General features: G+C 43.6%; 2 protein-coding genes across 7 annotated transcripts in view; one reads left to right on the forward strand and one right to left on the reverse strand.

Annotated features, from left to right (window-relative positions):
* PANX2 (pannexin 2) overlaps positions 1-7891 on the forward strand; it is a 48189-nt gene extending 40298 nt beyond the window's left edge. For all 6 annotated transcript variants that reach the window (XM_053253647.1, XM_053253648.1, XM_053253653.1 and 3 more), the window contains one exon: positions 6799-7891. In XM_053253647.1, the coding sequence (XP_053109622.1) occupies positions 6799-7175 (377 nt within the window). In that variant the 3' untranslated portion in view covers positions 7176-7891. The remainder of the gene's footprint in view (positions 1-6798) is intronic.
* The window catches only part of LOC128326571 (tetraspanin-7-like), a 77086-nt gene that overhangs the window by 16246 nt on the left and 40905 nt on the right, over positions 1-19935 (reverse strand). The window lies entirely within an intron of this gene.

Here is a 19935-nt window from a genome sequence, read left to right on the forward strand (position 1 = left end):
AGCAGAAAAGGGATATGGGGTGTTCTCAGAAAATTTCCAGACTGTTGAATCTGCTGAAAGTGATTAAGATGATTGCAGAAATGACTGTGGGAATCTAATTGTTGATAGTGTTGCAACTGCAAATCTGATTAAAGACAGTGAGCTGGACTTAAATTACAAATCCCCAATAAGCCTAGTAGATGGTAGAGAGATCACTGCAGAGGGCAGAGGGAAAGCAAAAAAAATAAAAAAGATGCAAGCTGAAGGGAAGGAGCATAATCTTAAGAACTGAGGGAACTCTTTATGTCCCTGCACTTGAAAGCTGTTTCATTTCAGTAAGATATGCCACACAGAGTAGAATATGCCACACAGAGTAGAATCAAGTAGAATTCACAGGTGATGATTACAGAGACAAACAAGAGAGAAAGCCAATGTTGCAAAGGAATGTCTGCATAAATAATGTGGACATTGTACCAGAGAAAATTTGGTCATAGAGAAGTTAAAATAATTTCTCAGAATGAGAAGTGGGGTTAGCAAGAGGCTTGCAAGTTGAGCCCTGAAAAGATAATGACTCATAATGTGTATGCTGTTTGGGAAGAAAGGGAACTAAAAGCTTTCATCAGAATACAGAGAAAGAGTCACAGTGCTCCCTGGAATTGATTTGTAGTGACGTCTGTGGACCAATGCAAGTTGAATCATCACGAGGAAGAAGATATTTCTTGACTTTCATTGATGACTACTACAGATACACTTTTACTTTTATACTAAAAGAGAAAAGTCAAGTTCTGGAGATATTTAAGGAGATTGTTCCAATAGTGAGCAACAAGTTTGGTAGAAAACCTCAGAGACTAAGAAGTGATAATGGGGTTCACGTCAAAAGAAATGGCTAATTACCTAAGGGAACAAGGCATTCAACATGAATGCACAGTGCCTTACACCCCACAACAGAATGGCATAGCAGAAAGACTCATTCCCTATTAGAGATGACAAGGTGCATGTTGCAGGATTTAGGATTAGCAAGCAAATTTGGGGGAGAAAGAGTCATGACTGCCAGTTACCTACAGAACAGACAAAGCAAAAGATGCACCTCCTTTTGAATTATGGCATGCGAACAAACCCAACTTGGGACATATCAGAATGTTTGAATCAAAAGCATATAATATATTCCTAACGCGAAAAGAAATAAAATGAACTGCAGATGTGAAGAAGGAATACTCTCTGGACATACACTAGGAGGAAAAAGATACAGAATCCTTGATGTGGCCACTGGAACAGTGAGGATACACACTGTAGTGTACTTTGATGAAAGACAAGGGCCAATCACAAGTGAAGTGTCAGAAATTGGACCAGAGATCCAGATGGAATAGGAACTAAAAATAGACGAAATTCCCATAAGCCTGGAGCTAACCAGTGAACCAGAAGCAGAAGGGGAAATGGAAGTTGAGCCACTACTCACAAAGACCCATCAAAGGGTCATCCAGGATACTCCCCTAAATGGCCAGAAAGGAAGAGACCCAGAAAAGACTGTCAACACATTAAGCATGTTGAAAGACTGCCAACATATGAAGCTGTAAGTTAGAGAAAAGCTGCAGAAGGAGAGATAGAATCTCTACACAAGAATAAAACTTGGACACTTGTGGAACTGTTTATTGGAAGAAAGTCAATAGGATACAAATGGGTCTTCAAAACCAAATACAATGTAGAAGGAGACACTGAGCACTACAAAATGAGATTAATAGCCAAGGGATACTCTCAAAATATGGTGAAGACTATGATTGGACATTTGAACCTGTCCTGAAGCAAACTTCAGTAAGAACACTTCTGAGCATAGCAGCAGCAAGAAAGATTCAAGTTGGTCACCTGCATTTCTGCATGGAGAAATAAAGACATCCACATGGAGCAGCCACCAGCATTTGAAGAATCAGATGTTACTCAAGGAGGGGATCACGGAAGGAAAAGCTGACCCCTGCCTATACTCAAGATTCAAAAATGATAGATGGACTTACATTTTGACTTATGTTGATGACTGGATTATTTGCTATGAAAAGAAAGAAGACAGTCAAGCGATTGTGGAGCACCTGAACAAAGAAATAGAAGTGAAAGAACTAGGAATAACAGATAATAGATAATTTCCTATTATCTTGGCATTCAAATAGATAAGAGGATGTAATCAGAAACAGAAGATAAAGGATCTCCTAGAATGCCCTGAAACTGACAGAAGCCAAAGAGGGCAGTACACCAATGGAGAAAAACTTCCTGAAACAAGATCAGGACAGTGAGCAATTGCCAGACAATACAGTGGTCCCTCGACTTACGTATTTAATCCATTCCGAACGCACGTTCGGAGGTTGAAATTTTCGTAAGTCGAAGTGCGCACCACGGAAGTCTGGAAACATTCGTAAGTCGAGGAAACCGCATCTAAAAATTCGTAGGTCGAGTAAGCTGAATCTAAACCGGCAACTACTTCCGGTCTTTTTTGTCGCTCGTAACTCGAAAACATCGGATGTCGAGTAGTTCGTAGGTCGAGGGATTACTGTAGTCTATACAGAAGAGCAATTGGGACACAACAGTCACATGGCCAGACATAGCTGCAGCAGTGGGAATTCTGAGCAGAAGAGTAAGTGCACCAACCAAGAATGACTGGATCATAATCAAAAGTCTGGAAAGATACCTGAAGGGTACAGCACACTTCATACCAGCAAGCAGCAACCCCAGACTAGTGAGATACATGGACGCAGATTGGGCCGAGGACAGAACCGATCATAAGTACACAAGAGGACACCTCTTTTTCTGTGGAGGTGGAGCCATCAGTTGGACTAGCTGGAAGCAGTCAGTTGTTGTGCTTTCATCCACAGAAGCAAAGTACATATCAGCTGGCCAAGCGTGTCAAGAAGCCACATTGCTACATGAGTTACTGTTAGACTTTGGAATTGATGAGCTAAAGCCAACTGAGATGTTTGATGACAACCAAGGGTGCATCCAACTCTCTCTGATGAAAAAGACTATGTCTTGAACAAAACACATAAATGCACAGTACCAGTATGTTCAAGAGGCACAAGAGAATGGGCTACTTAAGCTGAAGTACTACCCAACTCAAGATATGGTAGCAGATGGGCCAACCAAACGGCTACCAGATCCAGCTTCTTTGAGAGAAGATGGGAGTTGTAGATTGGTGCACAGGATGATGAGAAGGGGTGCTGGAGATGCAGCTGCTGCATGACATCAACTCTTAGCACCAGCAACCCTATTGACCACTAGGGGCATTAGGGGTAGAGACAGCCAGTAAGGGCATTCCCTCTTACCATGCTTTATCTACTTTCCCTTTGTTAGATTGATAGTCTCAGGTTTCATTCTCTCACCTGGAGCGAGGGAGATGTCATTCTTCTCCCGTTTCCCCACTTCCTGTATGTAGCTAGCAGTGAGGCATGATAGGTCTTACCTATTTCCCTGACGGATTTCCTAAATAAATTACTTTATTTGGAACTTTAACTCCATGTCTCCCGACAGTATTAATTATCTGTGCTCCCTGACCTGTGCATTTCCACTATAGCTGGAGCAGATAAAGAAATCTCCCTTCCTGAGCTCTCTAGCACGTCCCAGTACTACAGATCCTAGAGTTCCTTGGGGAGAGTGAAATCATAGTTAAAACAATTTAATACTCTAATGCTGATGTTTCCTTCAAGCTTTCATGGAAGGATTTGTGTCCATAATTAAATAGTTTACTCCTAAATAATCTCATTGGCTGCAGTGAAGCTATTTTGATATAAGTCAGACGTTACCAACCTGTGGTACTCCAGATGTTGTTAAATTACAACTCCCATCTACAATTTATTGTGGCTGGGAATGATGGGAGTTGTATTTCAGCAACATCTGAAGTACCACAGGTTGGGAACTCCAATAAAAGTAGCGTGAGGACTTCTTTACTTCAAATGCATATTCTGGCTCTAGCTAGGTTTACACTTATTTAATTTGTTAAACTGAAAGGTGGTATCAGCCACTGAATATCTTGCCACTCATTCTCTGACAGTCTCCACAAAGAATTCTAGATAAATTTAGTGGAATGCCATTTGCATATAAGAACAGCTCTGGTGAATGAGGCCCAAGGCCTATCTAGTCCAGCATCCTGTTTCACTCATTGGCCCACCAGATGCCTCTGAGAAGCCCACAGGCAAAAAGTGAGGGCATGCCTCTTTCTTGCTGTTGCTCCCCTGCAACTGGTATTTAGAGGCATCTTGCCTCTGAGGCTGGAGGTGGCCTATAGCCACCAGACTAGTAGCCATTGATAGATTTGTTCTCCACAAATTTATCTAAGCCCCTTTTAAAGCCATCCAAGCTATTGGCCATCACCACATCCCATGACAAGGAATTCCATAGATTAATTATGTGCTGTGTGAAAAAATACTTCCTTTTATTGGTCCTAAATTTCCTGGCCTTCATTTTCATGGGATGACCCCTGCTTCTAATGTTGTGAGAGAGGGAGAAAAATTTCTTTCTGTCCATTCTCTCTCTATTCCATGCATAATTTTATACACCTCGGTCATGTCTCCCTGTAGCCACTTCTTTTCTAAACTAAAAAGCCCCAGATGCTATAGCCTTTCCTCATAAGGAAGGTAGGTGCTCCAGGTCTGATCATCTTAGTTGCCCTCTTCTGCATCTTTTCCAGTTCTACAATGTCCTTCTTAGGATATGGTGACAAGAAGTGTACGCAGTACTCCAAATGTGGCTACACCATAGATTTGTATATGGCATTATAATATTAGCATATTTGTTTTCAATGCCCTTCCTATTGATCCCTAGCATGGCATTTGCCTTTTTCATCGCTGCCATGCACTAAGTTGACACTTTCAGTGAGCTGTCCACCACGACCTCAATATCTCTTTCCTGGTCAGTCACTGACAGCTCAACCCCATCAGTGCATCTATGAATTTTGGGGTGGGTGGGGGCAATGTGCATCACTTTACATTTGCTTACATTGAACCGCTTCTGCCACTTTGTCACCCGTTCCCCCAATTTGGAGAGATTATTTTGGAACTTCTCACAATCTGTTGTGGATTTCACTATCCTAAATAGTTGAGTGTCATCTTCAAATTTGGCCACTTCGCTGCTTACCCCAACTTCTGTGTCATTTATGACTGTGTTAAAGAGCACTGGTCCCAATACAGATAGCAATAGCAATAGCACTTACATTTATATACCGCTCTATAGCCGGAGCTCTCTAAGCGGTTTACAATGATTTAGCATATTGCCCCCAACATTCTGGGTACTCATTTTACCGACCTCGGAAGGATGGAAGGCTGAGTCAACCTTGAGCCCCTGGTCAGGATTGAACTTGTAACCTTCTGGTTACAGGGCGGCAGTTTTACCACTGCGCCACCAGGGGCTCTTTACCACTGCGCCACCAGGGGCTCCCTGGGGGACCCCACTTCTTCCCTCCATTGTGAAAACCATCCATTTATTCTTACCCTCTGTTTCCTCTCCTTCGACCAGTTACAAATCCACACATGAACCTGTCCCCTTATCCCATGACTGCTAAGTTTTATTTTGATATTGAAACAATTGTCCTCCGAGTCCAGAAGAGCAATAGTCCTCAATCTGTGCTTTCTCTTAGTCTCTCAGGGCTAGATCATATATTTGCTTTTTATGAGGCATTGCCTATATCCATGTTTCCAGAAGCTACTACAGATGCTCCTGGTACAAGAGCCACCACCAGTGCCCACTCATCATCACACGGCCTTGCTTTTGTCTAGCTGGAGGGAATGAGTAAGTCACTGCTCCTGCTTTCCTTTCTTGTTATTTCAGACACCAGCTGCTTTTTCTTGCTCTTTGCTCTCTCAAATGCAAGCAAGAGTAGTCAGCGCTGAAAAGAACATGGAAGGAAAACAGACAGGTCAGTGACTTGTTCCCTCTAACAAGAAAAAGTGAGTCACCAATGTAGGGATGTGCATGAGCGTGTTCAGCTTTCTATTCTTAGAACGCCGAACAGGTTCGGAACCTCTACATTCAAACCAGTTCAAACAAGGGGCAAGGTGGCTTTAAGGACGGGGGAGGGTGCTCTCCCCCCTTCCCCCCGCTGTTGCACTTCCCCCTCCGGCGCGCTGTTTGTAAATAGTTTGGCGGGCTGGCAGCATACCCCCTTGCCACCCCATTGTTTTCCTGACAAGAAATGACCAGAAGTATTGTTTGCGTGTTGCAGGCAGGAGGGCGCACATTGTGCATGTGATATGTGCACACGCGTGACACACGCATGCACACACAGCACTTTTGGTCACTTCTGGTCAGGAAAACAATGGAGCGGCAAGGAGGTACGCTGCCACCCTGCCGAACTATTTATACACAGAGTGCCAGAGGGGGAAGCACGGTGATGGTGGGAGTGCACCTTCCCATGTCCTTAAAGCCACCTCCGCCCCACCATTGGCTCGAAGAGAGCCAGTTCCGTGCACATCCCTACACCAATTTGAGGATGAGTGAGCACTGGTTGCTTTCTCCTTTCTGAGAATGCAGGGCAAGGCGAAGGCTAGAAGGAGACTTTTCAGAGTCTGCATGATTACTATGCATCTGTGATGGCCATTGAAACCAGTAGCTGCTTCAGGGGTGTAGAGACTTTGAGAAGCTAATTTGTGAGTTAGGAAGGTACAACACAGCATACATAGAAGTTCTGCCCACCTATGTCAAAGTGCCCATCCATGTAGGGTGTTGTGACTTTATGAGACGAACCAATCAAACATACATGGTACAGAACTGATCGTGTGGCAGGCAGTAGAGGAAGTGACTAGGTTAGATAATGATTTAATCTAAGCTTTTAATATGTTTTTCTTTCAGACTCTTCCCTACCTGGAAAAGATGCTCTGTACTCTCATGACACATGCAGGAGTGTGCCTGCCACTGGGACTTTCCTCACCTGTAATCACAAGCATATAGCAACTTCTGGTGCTGCAACAAATGTCACCCTGGCCCAGGTCAGCAAGGTAGAACCTGTGCCTGCCCTAAACTGTAACCCTGTACACCCTCTTCTGCACATTAATACACTGTATGAGGACCATGAAGAAGAGGTGTCGAATCTTATAGACGATTCTTTAGACAATATAATTCCCTCACCAACAGATGCTGGAGACATAATCTCCATACCTTCTGCAAAGAAAATCATGTTGGCAACATTTGATGAGCCACTGGCAATAGTGAACTCTGTTGAATATTGAAGATCCAGATGCTGATAAAAGCTTGAACTTGTTGGCCCGCCTCCCAGTACCACTGTAATGTGAACCATACTACACCACAAATGCTGCCCACTGCATGAGCATGGAGTGCTGAGATGCAGAGCATAGGTTTCACTAATACTCCAAATCGGTCGTTCAGGGTAGTGTCATCACTGCTATCAATAGCTTGCAAAATGTAATGACAATGGCAATAATGCCAACCAAATTATTGTATGCTTGGAACCAAGACACAAAGCACAAAGCCATTCACTGGATTAATGGATTTAGTGTAGATCATGACACCGATCCAAACATGTCAAGTGCTTGAGCGCATGTCACACAGTGTTTCTTATGTAAAGCACTTACAGCCTTGATACTCCAGCTCTCTGCATAAAGTAACAAAACACATACTTGTATGATACGTATTACTCCATTTTAAGAGGCAGGAGTTAAATAGTGTTTTGTCTATTTGAACACTATTGAACAGTTAGTTCACAGTTGAACGCAAGCTATGTTTTGGTTTCATGGGTACTGGGCTTGCCAGCCCACTGGCTTAGGGGCCAACTGGACTCACACCAGCATCCATGCACAGAGAGTTGAAACCTGTCAGCCTGCTGCACTTATGAACGAAAATACCAAGAGCTACGCCCTGCCTTTTAATCATATTTATATGTGCTGTGAGAGATGATGAAAACGAAGAGTTTATTTTTTTAAGTCTATTTGATTGTGAACAATGCGCTAGTTTGTCGAACCACATGCTATCTTTTAGCAAAGTGATGGGGGAAAGGGTGGTTCTATAGCTGCTTATTTTTGTCAGATTGGGTGCTGTCTGTGAACCAGGTTAGAAACTGTTTGAGGTGCTTCACTAAGGAGAAGAATATTCAAGTGCTGCTCAAAATACCCTACGGGAGCTATTTGTTCAAATGGTATGCAGTAGAAGAGGATTGCTTCTTGAGTCCTTTTAAAGACTTGTCTACACTTCCACTTACCACAGGTCAAACAAATTCCAGTGTTGACTCATCTAGTGTGTAATGCTTTTGTATCAGAACAGGTGTGGAGGAAGGCCAGTGGCGGCCGGGGTTCTGCCACTGCCCTTCTAGTCCCGCCCCCTGCATCAGACACAGGGAGCGTTTAGCCACTTCCCTCGCATCTGCTGTTAGACACGGCGGCTTGGTTTAGCCCCCAAACAGGGCTGCACGGCCCCATTTGGGAGCTAAATCATGCTCCCAACATCTGATGTAAGATGCAGGGGGCGTGTCTGGGGCGCGAGTCACAGCCCGAGGGGTGGCAGCCCAGGTTCTTTTAACCCGTTCGCTCAATGGTGGCTCCGCCCCTGTATCTGAACTTTTCCTCCTCTCGCTGCTGCTGAACGAGCTCACATAGTACAACCCTTATGTGGCTGCAGCACTTGAAATTGCAAGTAGGAGGCCACAGGTTTGAATCTAAGGGGAAGATAGGGATTCCATGGCCTAGCATGCCCATGGTCGTCCACATGCATACCAGCCTCCACCTGCACGAGTGCTGTTTCGTACATGGAGGAACATTTAAAGATGTAGTCTCTCATCTGCAGTCTTAAGTGGTACAGTCCAGGAAAGGAGGATGGTACCCAGAGGCGTTGCTGTGTTAGAATTGGTTTTTAGAAGTGTCCGTGATTCTAGTCCAGCACATACTTTCATGCAGCTGAATGAATATTGGTACAAATAACCATGTGCTGGCTTTCAGCCTGTCACCCTATCCCTTAATTTTGATGTACACAAGGAAGTTCTGTTGTGTATACACAGAACTGCTGTATTCACTGCTGTATCGATGGAATGCTCCATGCTTACAGTCGCTCCAACCCTTTCCTCAGGCCAAACACAGGAAACCTAGCTGGAGAATGCTTCTAGGATGTCAAAGAAACCTCCTTACCTTTCTTACCTACCTGCCACTGCTGCCCCACCCAGTCCAAATGGCCAGGATCCTGCACTTTTAAGCTCCTTTTTTCTACCCCCTCCCTCACAACAAATGACACTTGTTCTGGCAGCAGCTGTTTCCGCTAGGGGTGTGCACGGAACCGCGGAGCTGCGGTCTGGCACTAGGGTGGGGGGTTCCATTAAGGGCGGGGGAGGGTTTACTTACCCCTCCCGCCGCTTTCCAACTCTGGCGGCCATATTTACTATAGCAATCAGGGCGGCAGGATACCTCCCTGCTGCCCCTTTCCCTGGTATCCTGCCGCCCCGATTGCTACAGCGCAAAAGGCTTTTTAAAGCCTTTTGCAAGCAAGCGAGGAAAGGGGCGGCAGGGAGGTATCCTGCCGCCCCGATTGCTATAGTAAATACGGCCGCCAGAGCTGGAAAGCGGCGGGAGGGGTAAGTAAACCCTCCCCCGCCCTTAATGGAACCCCCCACCCATATCCTTCCGAACCTGAACCGCCCGTCCCCGGACCGGTCCGGAGGCCTATAGAATGGCCTCCGGACTGGTCCGGGCACATCACTAGTTTCTGCTTGAGACTTCTCATAGGCGGGCAGATGCTGCTGACACAGATGAGGGATTCTGAAGCAAAGCTAGAGTCCCTACCAGAAGCTAGTGGATTCTGGGATTAGAGCCTGATTCAGACATTATGCTGTGCGTATGTACAGACGTCTGTATACTCATGCATATGTTTGTGTGAATGACTGTACCTCTGTTCACTTTTAAAGTGAACCTGGGTATAGGCCCCTCAGGTGCATAGTACAGACAGGAAGCATATTGCTGTACCTATGTTCAACATAATGTGTGAGTGACTATACCTGTGTACAGATCTGAACCTGTGTACATTGTACACTCATTATACAAGTGTTGAACATGTGAATGGACTTGTAACAGCAGGTCCTCAAGCACAGGCCTGCGCAATGAAATAAATCTGCTCTAGAAGTGCAAATAAATAAACAACACTTACTGATTTGGGCCCTCAGGACGAAGCCCCACCCCTGTACAGACAGGGAGTGCTGCCTCTAACTCTGTGCAGGCCGTGATGAACGTCTGTACAAGTGGTGCTTCCTTCAGAGACTCAGGTGAGAACTCACCCAAAGCAGTAGGGAAGGAAGGAGGAGCAAAAGTGCAAATCTGCTCAGCCCACTAATGGAAACCATGAAGACAACGTATGGGGTTCAGTCCCCCTGCACTTTTTATATGGTATTAAATATAAACATGTCCATGGGGACACTTGCTGCTCATTTTAAACAGTTGCTGCTCCAATCATACAAATGCAGTTCTTGATGGCACTTGCACCCATTTCTTGACACTTCCCATTCAGCACTGATGCTGCCGGTCAGCTTCTGGCTAAACCCATTTCCGTTCAGAATTCACCTGTGGTAAATTAGTAGTGTAGAAAAGCTGGATGTAGCAGAGCACTTAAGCATACATTGGAGCCAGTGGGACACAAGTTGAAAAGTAAAATGACATGCATTTAAGCACCTTACTATTTCAGGCCATACATTATGAGGATAATAAATGCGCAATATATACTGTCATGTTCATATCATGTTTACCCTGCTTGGCCCAAAATATGTCCTCACGGCCTGTTTCTTCCTCTAACGTTGATGTGTGAGTTTCTTAGAAATGTATCTAGCATCATTTTTTAAAGGCACACTCAAAACCTAGCACGCAATAATAATTCTTGACAAACTTCCAATAGAAGGAGATATTTTTATGACAGCAACATTAAAGGAAAATCAAGGACTAGTCTTGAGTTGACTCAGCATTTCTGTATAATGATAAACAGATACACTGCACAAATTATGGGTCTACATTCTTGAGTGTTTTAAATTTATTTTACCTCAGCCATAAATATGACACCAGTATTTATTGAAAATAGCACTGAAAGCAAATAAATATTGTTCTCAATACATGTAATGTCTATTGTTTTATAATGAAATGATCATACATATTACAAAAGGGGAGAGAGGTATAACTTAGTATTATTACAAGTAGAACCTCCAACAAAATGTATATTCTCAGCACTTAAGTGTTCCTCTTCAGGGCTCCTGCCAGCCTGAAATAGATGCCATGCAGGGCTGACCAGGCCTCATGGAGGGTTGTTCCTGGGGGGAAAGGAAAATGATACTCTTCTTTCCCACTTGCTTGAGGCCTTCCCCTGCTGTTCTCTTGAGCAATAGAGGCCAGGTTTGGAGCACTTTACTGCTATACAATAGGGGAGAGAGAGTGGTTTTGGAGATAAGAAAAGGGAACAGATGTTTCCCCTTTATCTGAAACATCTCTGTGTATAGGGTATGGAAGGATCTTGGTTTAGTTAGATAGATTTAATCCCAGCACCTATTCCCCCTCCCAGTCCTAATCCTCTAATGGTCTTGGGAGAGGAGAGCTGGTCTTGTGGTAGCAAGCATGACTTGTCCCCTTAGCTAAGCAGGATCCACCTTGGTTACATATGAATAGAAGACTATATTTGTGATCCCTGGAAGATATTCCTCTCAGGGGATGGAGCCGCTCTGGGAAGAGCATCTAGGTTCCAAGTTCCCTCCCTGGCATGTCCAAGATAGGGCTGAGAGGGACTCCTGCCTGCAACCTTGGAGAAGCCGCTGCCAGTCTGTGTAGACAATACTGAGCTAGATGGACCAATGGTCTGATTCAGTATATGGCAGCTTCCTAAGAATCCCCCGCCACCCAGGATACTTGCTTTAAATTATTAAGGGCATGAGCAGGCCAGTTCCCTCCCTCTTCTTGCCCTCTGTTTTCTTTCTTTCTCTCTTTTTTTTAACCAGATGACATTCTAGATTAAGAGCCCTCAACTTTCCATAGGTCCTGAAAGTTAAATATCCTGGTTGTTCAAAGAGCCATTTCAACTTGCTAAAAAGCATTAAATTTACAAACTGGCACACTTTTGCATATCTAAGGAGCCACTCCCTAATATGTACAAACTGCTACTTTATTTTTGGGTAGCGGGTAGCCGTGTTTCACTTTCAGACTGATGCCACTTCTCCAGCTGAGTCTGTAATTTAGAAAGAATTGTCATTTCTTTCTCATTAAGGAAAGAGGGCGTGCCGGAGGTGACAGAGAAGACTGGAGGGGGTAAGGTAAGAGGTTTGGACTTTGCCAGCTCCTTTCCTCACTCTGGACTGGGAGATTAATTGCAGCCTCCCACCCCTCTTGCCCGGCCTGAACAGCCAGAAGATTGGCTGTGCTTGGCTCTTGCTCTGCTGCCTTCCTTAGCATTGTGGCCTTCCTTTCCTGATTGCCTGATAATCTACACCTGTGGGAGGAGGGACTCTAAGTTTCTGGGGCTTATAATGAAGGACGGTGCACTGGGGGCACAGCCAGCCTGCAGGCAATGCCAAAGCCGGCCATCAGAGGGACCAGCCTTTGATGCTGGTCCGGTGCAGGACTGAGGGTAGGGCAGAATATGTTATCTTATAGTTGTATAAGAAGCTGAAGCTGTTGTTGAGGGGGATTCTGTTGTTGAGTCTTGGGTGAAGTTAATCTACCATGTGTCTAGGCTTATCTGGAGATGGGGAAACGGGTTGTGGGGGGGAGGGGCGCTGTCCATTGACTAGGGTGGCTATTCCAGTGGTGGTGGGGAATAGAGGGTTGGTAGGTCAGCAGGCCATTACAGGGGTATGATATGTTTTCCTTTCTGGCTGTCATGCCAATTCTTTGACCTCAGGGAGCAGTGCCAACTACCCACAGAGCCTCACCTTGCTCCAAGTTGGTCCAGGATAAATCAGAAATCATCCATGATCTGATTCTGGATGAAGGGGCTGACCTGGTATGTATCACAGAGACTTGGTTGGGAGAGGCTGGTGGCCAAGTCTGGTCCCACCTTCTCCCTGCTGAAAAATAGGTGAGAAGACATGGGTGTGGAGGCAGAGTGGCTGTGGTCTATAAAAATAACATCTCCTTTACCAGGATCTCTGTCAAAGTGTCTGACCATATTGAATGTGTGTACTTAGGTTTGGGGGCCAGGGATAGACTGGGACTTTTGTTGGTGTACCGATCACCCCACTGCCCAACAGAGTCCCTAAATGAGCTGACGGACTTGGTCTCAGGCTTGACATTAGAGTCTCCCAGGCTCATGGTGATGGAGGAACTCAATGTTCACTTTGAGACCAAATTGTCTAGGGTCGCTCAGGAGTCATCAGGAGATTTGGTGCAGGGTGTTATCAGTATGATGATGACACCCACATCTATTTCCATCATCAGGAGAAGGCATAATCTTCCTAAATGCCTGCCTGGAGGCAGTGATGGGCTGGATGAGGTGATTGAATCCAAATAAGATGGAGGTCCTGTTGTGGTCCAGGCCTGATTTGTATACTAAATATGCTCATTAGCTAGCATACAAAATTAGGCCTGTCTCATAGTGTCACCAAGTGACCAAGTACTTTTATATAGTGACCATGTAGGACCTGGGCGCAAGGAAGAAAGGAGATCAAACCAATCCTAAATGATTCAATGGGCTATATTGAGTATAAAAGAATAACAACATCAATCTAACTGAACAGAAAGCAGAACATTCTATCAGTATTACTAACAGTATTTCAACCCTAACCAGCAACAATATTCACCTAGTGTTCCTAACTAACATATGTGTGTGTATTAAATCTTCCTAGAGCCTAAAAGAATTCAGATGGGGGGGGGGAGGGGGGGAAGGAAAGCTGAGGGCTGGCATGGTTTGGGGAGATCAGGAATTAGTAGAGGGAAAGTGGGGGGAGGAGAAGGAAGGTGAAAGGATGGAGGGATCCAAGGCTTGTAGAGGCAGCATATTACCAGGATCAGAGGCTTGAGAATGGTGGAGCTTTCAGCTGAAGGAGATAAGCTTTTGGCTGGAGACAGCAACTTTTAGATCAAGCATGCAGTTTGCTCAGAGCACGGCTGAGAGTCAGAGCACCATGGCTGGGGAAGTCTTGACTTCCCACTGTGCAGTGGAAGTCACAGACAGTTCCTGTCCATGGACAGAGTTCCTGCTTGTTGCCCCGCAGCTTAGCAGCAAACTCTTGGATTGCTCATGAGCAGATCTTGCATGTAGGCACAAGATTGCTAGTTCTCTGTCCAGTAAGCCTGTTCTTTATAGTTGTATTTTCCTTTGATCTCTCATAGAGTCTATTCAAATCTCCTCATCTTTTCCTGGGTCCCCAAAAAGGGGTGACAATGCTGTTACCTTCTGGATAATGTCTTTTAATTATTCAGGATATTGGCCAGTCCAGAGAGATCCGAATCCCATCTTCTGTAAACTGTGCGCTTAGAAGAGGGGGGGGGACATTGCCCAAAGCAAATCTGCATCTCTGAGCTGCAAATGGGCATCTTCTTGTCCCAGATTTGCTAGCCTTATCCCAAAAAGGTGTTAAAGTGTTAGTAAAGTAAGAATTAAAGTCTATAGGTGTTTTATTTGTGTGCATTTACCTATGTTGAATTTCTATAGAGAGCAATTAAGTGTAGCAGAGCAATAATTGACATGGATTAATATAGACTTCTTGCAACAGGAAAGGGGAGATCAGCCTCTGGCCTCTTCCACAGACATTATCTGGTAGTGAGTCACATTTTAGCATTTGGATTGTTCTGGCCTGGCTTTTGTCCTTCCTTGAGTACCCATTTCACAATACAATGCTGGATCGCCTCTTCCTTCACAGACCAGTTGAGATCTGGGGTGTCAATTCACCCTGAGTCCAGGTATTAATTCCTATAATAAAATGGAACTAGACACAGGCCTGAATTCCATATAGTTCTGGGTTGGTAGCTCTGGGTTGAATGTTGGGGTGCCCCTAACAGTACTTATTGTGCGAGGTCAGAACTCAGGAGACAGTTTTGATCTGCCAGCTCTGGATGGGGTGACACTTCCTCAGAAAGAGTCTGGGAGTGCTTTTGGACCCAAACCTCTCCCTGGTGTTTCAAGTTGAGGCAGTGGCCAGAGGTGCTTTCTATCAGCTTCGGCTGATATGCCAACTGCATCTGTTTCTTGAGATACATGACCTTGGAACAGTAGTATATATGCAGGTAACCTCCAGACTTGACTACTATGTGGGGCTGCCTTTGTACATAGTCCAGAAACCAGTTGGTACAGAATGCAGCAGCCAGGTTGGTCTCCAGATTATCTTGAAGAGACCATATTACTCTTTTATTAAAAGAATTACACTGGCATTCAATAAGTTTCTGGTCAAGATACAAGGTGCTGGTTACAACCTATAAAGCCCTAAACAGCTTAGGCACAGGGTGTTTAAGAGAACATCTTCTTCACAATAAGCCCTGTCTCCCATTGAGATCATCTGGTGAGGTTTGTCTGCAGTTGCCGCCAGGTTGTCTGGTGGATACACAGGGATGGGCATTCTTCATTGCTGCCCCAAGATGCTAAAATGTGCTCTGTGCTGAAATTTTGTTTGTTTGTTTGTTTGTTTACATTTATATCCCGCTCTTCCTCCAAGGAGCTCAGAGCAGTGTACATGGTTATTTTATAAAAAGCCTCTCCATCTCTGACAACTTTTAAACAGCTCTCAAAGACACATTTATTCACCCAAGGTTTTTAACTAGACTTGTGGTTTAAAAAAATTAATGTTTTAATTGGTTTTATTTTGCTTTAAACTGCCCAGGTACCGAAGTTTGGGGTAGTGTACAAATACAACAAATAAGCTAAAAATAAATAAATTTGTTTATAAATTATCCCATATTGTCGTAAGTGCTGTACAAATTGCAAATGAATTCTTGCCATAGACCTCGTGTAACATATTATCCATTGAGTGAAAGGTGATCCCAGTGCTCCAGAGAAAAGTGTATTTTCATGGCCATTCTTCCTCTGATTTCCATGTGCTCGTTTCTTAGAATCATATAGCATAATTTTTAGAAAGAAAATTCAGATTAATCGTGGCAGAACTTCAGTAAAATGCTTTTATCACAGCAAATTAAAACTAATGTTTTAATTTGCTTCTAATAAAAGCAAAGGACTTTGCTATAATTGTGCTTGACATTTCTGGCAGATAAATGCACTATATGCATCTACAAGCTTGGTTCTTTCTTTCTTTCTTTCTTTCTTTCTTTCTTTCTTTCTTTCTTTCTTTCTTTCTTTCTTTCACCTCATAAAATACAGTATGCCAATATTTACTGAAAATAGTGCAGAAGTTTAGGGTTCCCAAAACCTTCACTGGAGGTTAGAGCACATTATCTCCCCCAGTGTCCAGGCCAAATGTAAGAGAAGGGTCTGTTGGCTCTCACGTACAAACCAAGTGAGAGCCTGGAATTCTGTACACTGACTTCCAAAATGTTGTAGGAATACCCTTCCGAATGCCTGCCTTTCATGTGTACTGTTTTATATCAATCAATCAATCAATCAATCAATCATTTTATTTACAGCCGTAAGCCAAACAAAATCAAAACTTTAGACCGTTAGCATAGATAGATATACAGCATAAAATAACTAAAAGTTACACAATCAGCCTCATAAAACCCCATGACGAGAAGTCAGTTTCATAGCTCCATATAAAAATTTAGCAACCAGTTTAGTAATACCCACATTAACATCAGCAAGACATAAATTAAGATAAAATGAGTCGGGCCTGCCTGGGAACTGATCAAACAGAGGGGTCAATAATTCTTTCCTTGAGTCGCGGAACAGAGGGCAGTACAAAAGCACATGAGCAACTGTTTCTAAGCAGCCCTCTCTACAAGAACATAGCCCCGAAACAGGGGAATCCTTGCAAAACCTTCTAAGGAGCAAGGCAGAGGGTAAAACATTCAGCCTGGCTCTTGCAAAGGCTGACCTCAATTTAACCAGATGGAGCATGGAGAGATATTTAGCAGGATGATTTCAAGCAGGGAGGAAAATACCAAGATATATGGGAGAGCAACGTCTATTTGCTAAGGAGACAAGGGGTTGATACTCAATGTCTTTAAGATGTTGGGTCATGATAGTCTTGGCGCTGGAAAAACAGAGGGACAATTAACTGGAGGGAGAAAGCCCCAGACTCAGCACTTTTTTGGTAACCACAGATAACCAAGAGTTAGGGAAGTTGTCCCTCCACATAAGTTTAACATACAATGAACCCTGAGACCCCAGGCAAGTTTTATATTGAACTGGTTACCATATATTTGTTTGTTTATATTTTTATTGTTCAATTTTCATACCACCTTTCATAAGACATCCCAAGGCAATTTACAAAAGTTAAAATACAAGGAGTTAAAATACATTTAAACTCCATAGAAGTCACATTTAAAACCTTAAAATCAGTCAGTCAAAGAGTAAAAAGCATCAAATAATCTTTTAAAAGGATAACCAGGCCATTCACAAAATAACCAAGTCACACTACATTTTATACACTTGAGCCCAATAAGGAAGAGCAGCATAAGAGTACATGTTTCGATCCCTGCTATTATGAATTCAAGAGGGCATCCTCCTGATCAGACAACTCTTTTATTTCTCTATCAAAAGCCTGTAGTTGCTCTAGGAAATGGGCCTGCTCGTCCTCTGCCTGCTTCCATTAAAGTTTTGTGTTCTGAAGATTCTCTTTTAGTCATAGTTATGACTAAATATGCACATAAATTCCAAAAAGTTCATTGGAAACAATGTATGTTGCTTATCTATCTATCTATCTATCTATCTATCTATTCTTAGTAAGCAATAGCAAAACTGTAGCTTCAGTAGGAATTAGCAAACCTTTTTTCTGCATTCCTGGTGGCTGGTGTTGAAACAGGAGGAAAATAATAGTAGGGCATGGTTGTTGCTTTAAAAACAAACAAACAAAAAAACAAAGTGGTAAACAGGGGCTTAGACTTCTCAATTTCCAGGGGAGGGGAGCGGGTCACGAGTGGGGCACATGGGAGGAGAGGTCTTGTGGTAGCAAGCATGAATTCTTCCCTATGCTAAGCAAGGTCCACCCTGGTTTGTATTTGAATGGGAGAATACATGTGTGAACACTATAGGATATTCCCCTTAGGGAATGGGGCTGTGCTGCGTGCGTGCTTGGATGCAGAAACTTCCAAGTGCCTTCCCCTTCCTGGCAGCATCTGTGATGTATGTTTTACTTTAAATGGAATGGTTCGGAGGTGTGCTCTTCTAGCACACCTGTGGATCATGAAAGATACTTAAGGAGCGTGCCTTTTGGGAGAGGCAGGCTTTTGCATCTTGGGAGGCCTTATGTGGTGGCCTGCGTTGTCTTCATCTCCTCTCCTCCTTAGCATTAAAACTGTCCTCCATAAATACGGACTCTTGTGTGTTGGACTCTCTGCTACAACTTTGGGGCACAGCCTGACATTACATGGTGTCAGAAGAATGGATTTATTTCAACCCCTGCGACCACTCGTTCTGCAAGGTAATTTGGCTGAGAACTGGAAGCGATGGGATCAGTCTTTCTGTTGGTATTTGACGGCAGCTGGACTTGATAAAGTAGCAAATGAGCAGCAGATAGCTATTCTCCTGAACTGTGTAGGAGAGGAAGCAGTATTGATTTATAATATGTTTGTTTTTTTCTGGCAGTGAGCCAGATGATGTGGAGGAGGTGCTGGAACAGTTTAGAATATATTGTACTCCCAGAAAGAATGTTATATTTGAACGTTATTCATTTTGGAATCATCCCTGGAAACATGGAGATACCATAGACCAATTTGTGACTGAGCTGAAATTAAAGGCAAACAGTTGTGAATTTGGCTCTGTATGCAAGGAGTTGATTAGAGACAAGATTGTTTTTACTGCAACAGAGAAGTTAAAGGAGAGACTTTTGAGGGAACCGGACCTGACTCTTGAGAAAGCAGTGCAAATATGCCAAGTAGCTGAAGTGACAGCGACTCAGCTGCAAACCATGGCAGACTGCTCCAAGCAAGTATATGAAATGTCTATGGTAAAGAAGGATTATGAAGAAAAGCCCGTTCAGACACTTGGACATAAGAAGTCACCTTCTGGATACAGACATGAGGGTGCAAGGAATAAAGAATGCTCTCAGTGTGGCATAATTCATAAGCCTCAAAGTTGTCCAGCTTTTGGAAAAACTTGTTACAAGTGTGGAAAGAAAAACCATTTTGCTAACATGTGTGTCTCAGTTTCAATGAGTTATAATAGAGGACAACAAAAACATCAAGTGCATAATTTAGAGTTGCATAGTCTGTTTATAGGAGAGTTGTCTCAGAATACAATGGAATTTGATGATTGTCGAGCCCCAGGATGGTATGCAGATGTGAATTTAAGAGGGCTGATAGTAAAGTTTAAGCTGGATACAGGAGCTGAAGCAAATGTGTTGCCAATTAAGATATTTAATGAGTTACCAGGTCAGAAGGTATTAACCAAAAGCGAAACGACTCTTGTAGCCTATGGGGGAGTACACATAAAGCCGCTGGGCACTATTGTTATTCCAGCGTATACAGGAAAGAGAGAAGTGAAACTATTGTTTTATGTGACTGATATATCAACCCTTCCATTGCTAAGTAGGGAGGCTTGTGAGATTCTGGATTTAGTTCGTCGTGTTGATGTTATAAGATCAGTTGAATCTGTATCATGTGAACAGTTGTTTACATTGTATTCTGATGTTTTTGAAGGTCTTGGTGAATTTGAAGGTCCTTATCATATACATGTTGATACAACAATTCCCCCAGTGATACATGGCTGTAGGAAGGTACCATTTGTAATACAAGACAGGTTAAAAGAGACTCTAGAACAAATGGAAAATGCAGGGGTCATAACTAAAGTTGTGGGACCTACAGACTGGGTAAATAGCCTAGTTATCACAGAAAAGAAAAATGGGAAGTTGCGTATATGTCTTGACCCATGTGATTTAAATAAGGCAGTTCGCAGGCAGCATTATACAATTCCGACGATAGA

The sequence above is a fragment of the Hemicordylus capensis genome, chromosome 5 (assembly GCF_027244095.1).
Source record: "Hemicordylus capensis ecotype Gifberg chromosome 5, rHemCap1.1.pri, whole genome shotgun sequence".
NCBI classification, from domain to species: domain Eukaryota; kingdom Metazoa; phylum Chordata; class Lepidosauria; order Squamata; family Cordylidae; genus Hemicordylus; species Hemicordylus capensis.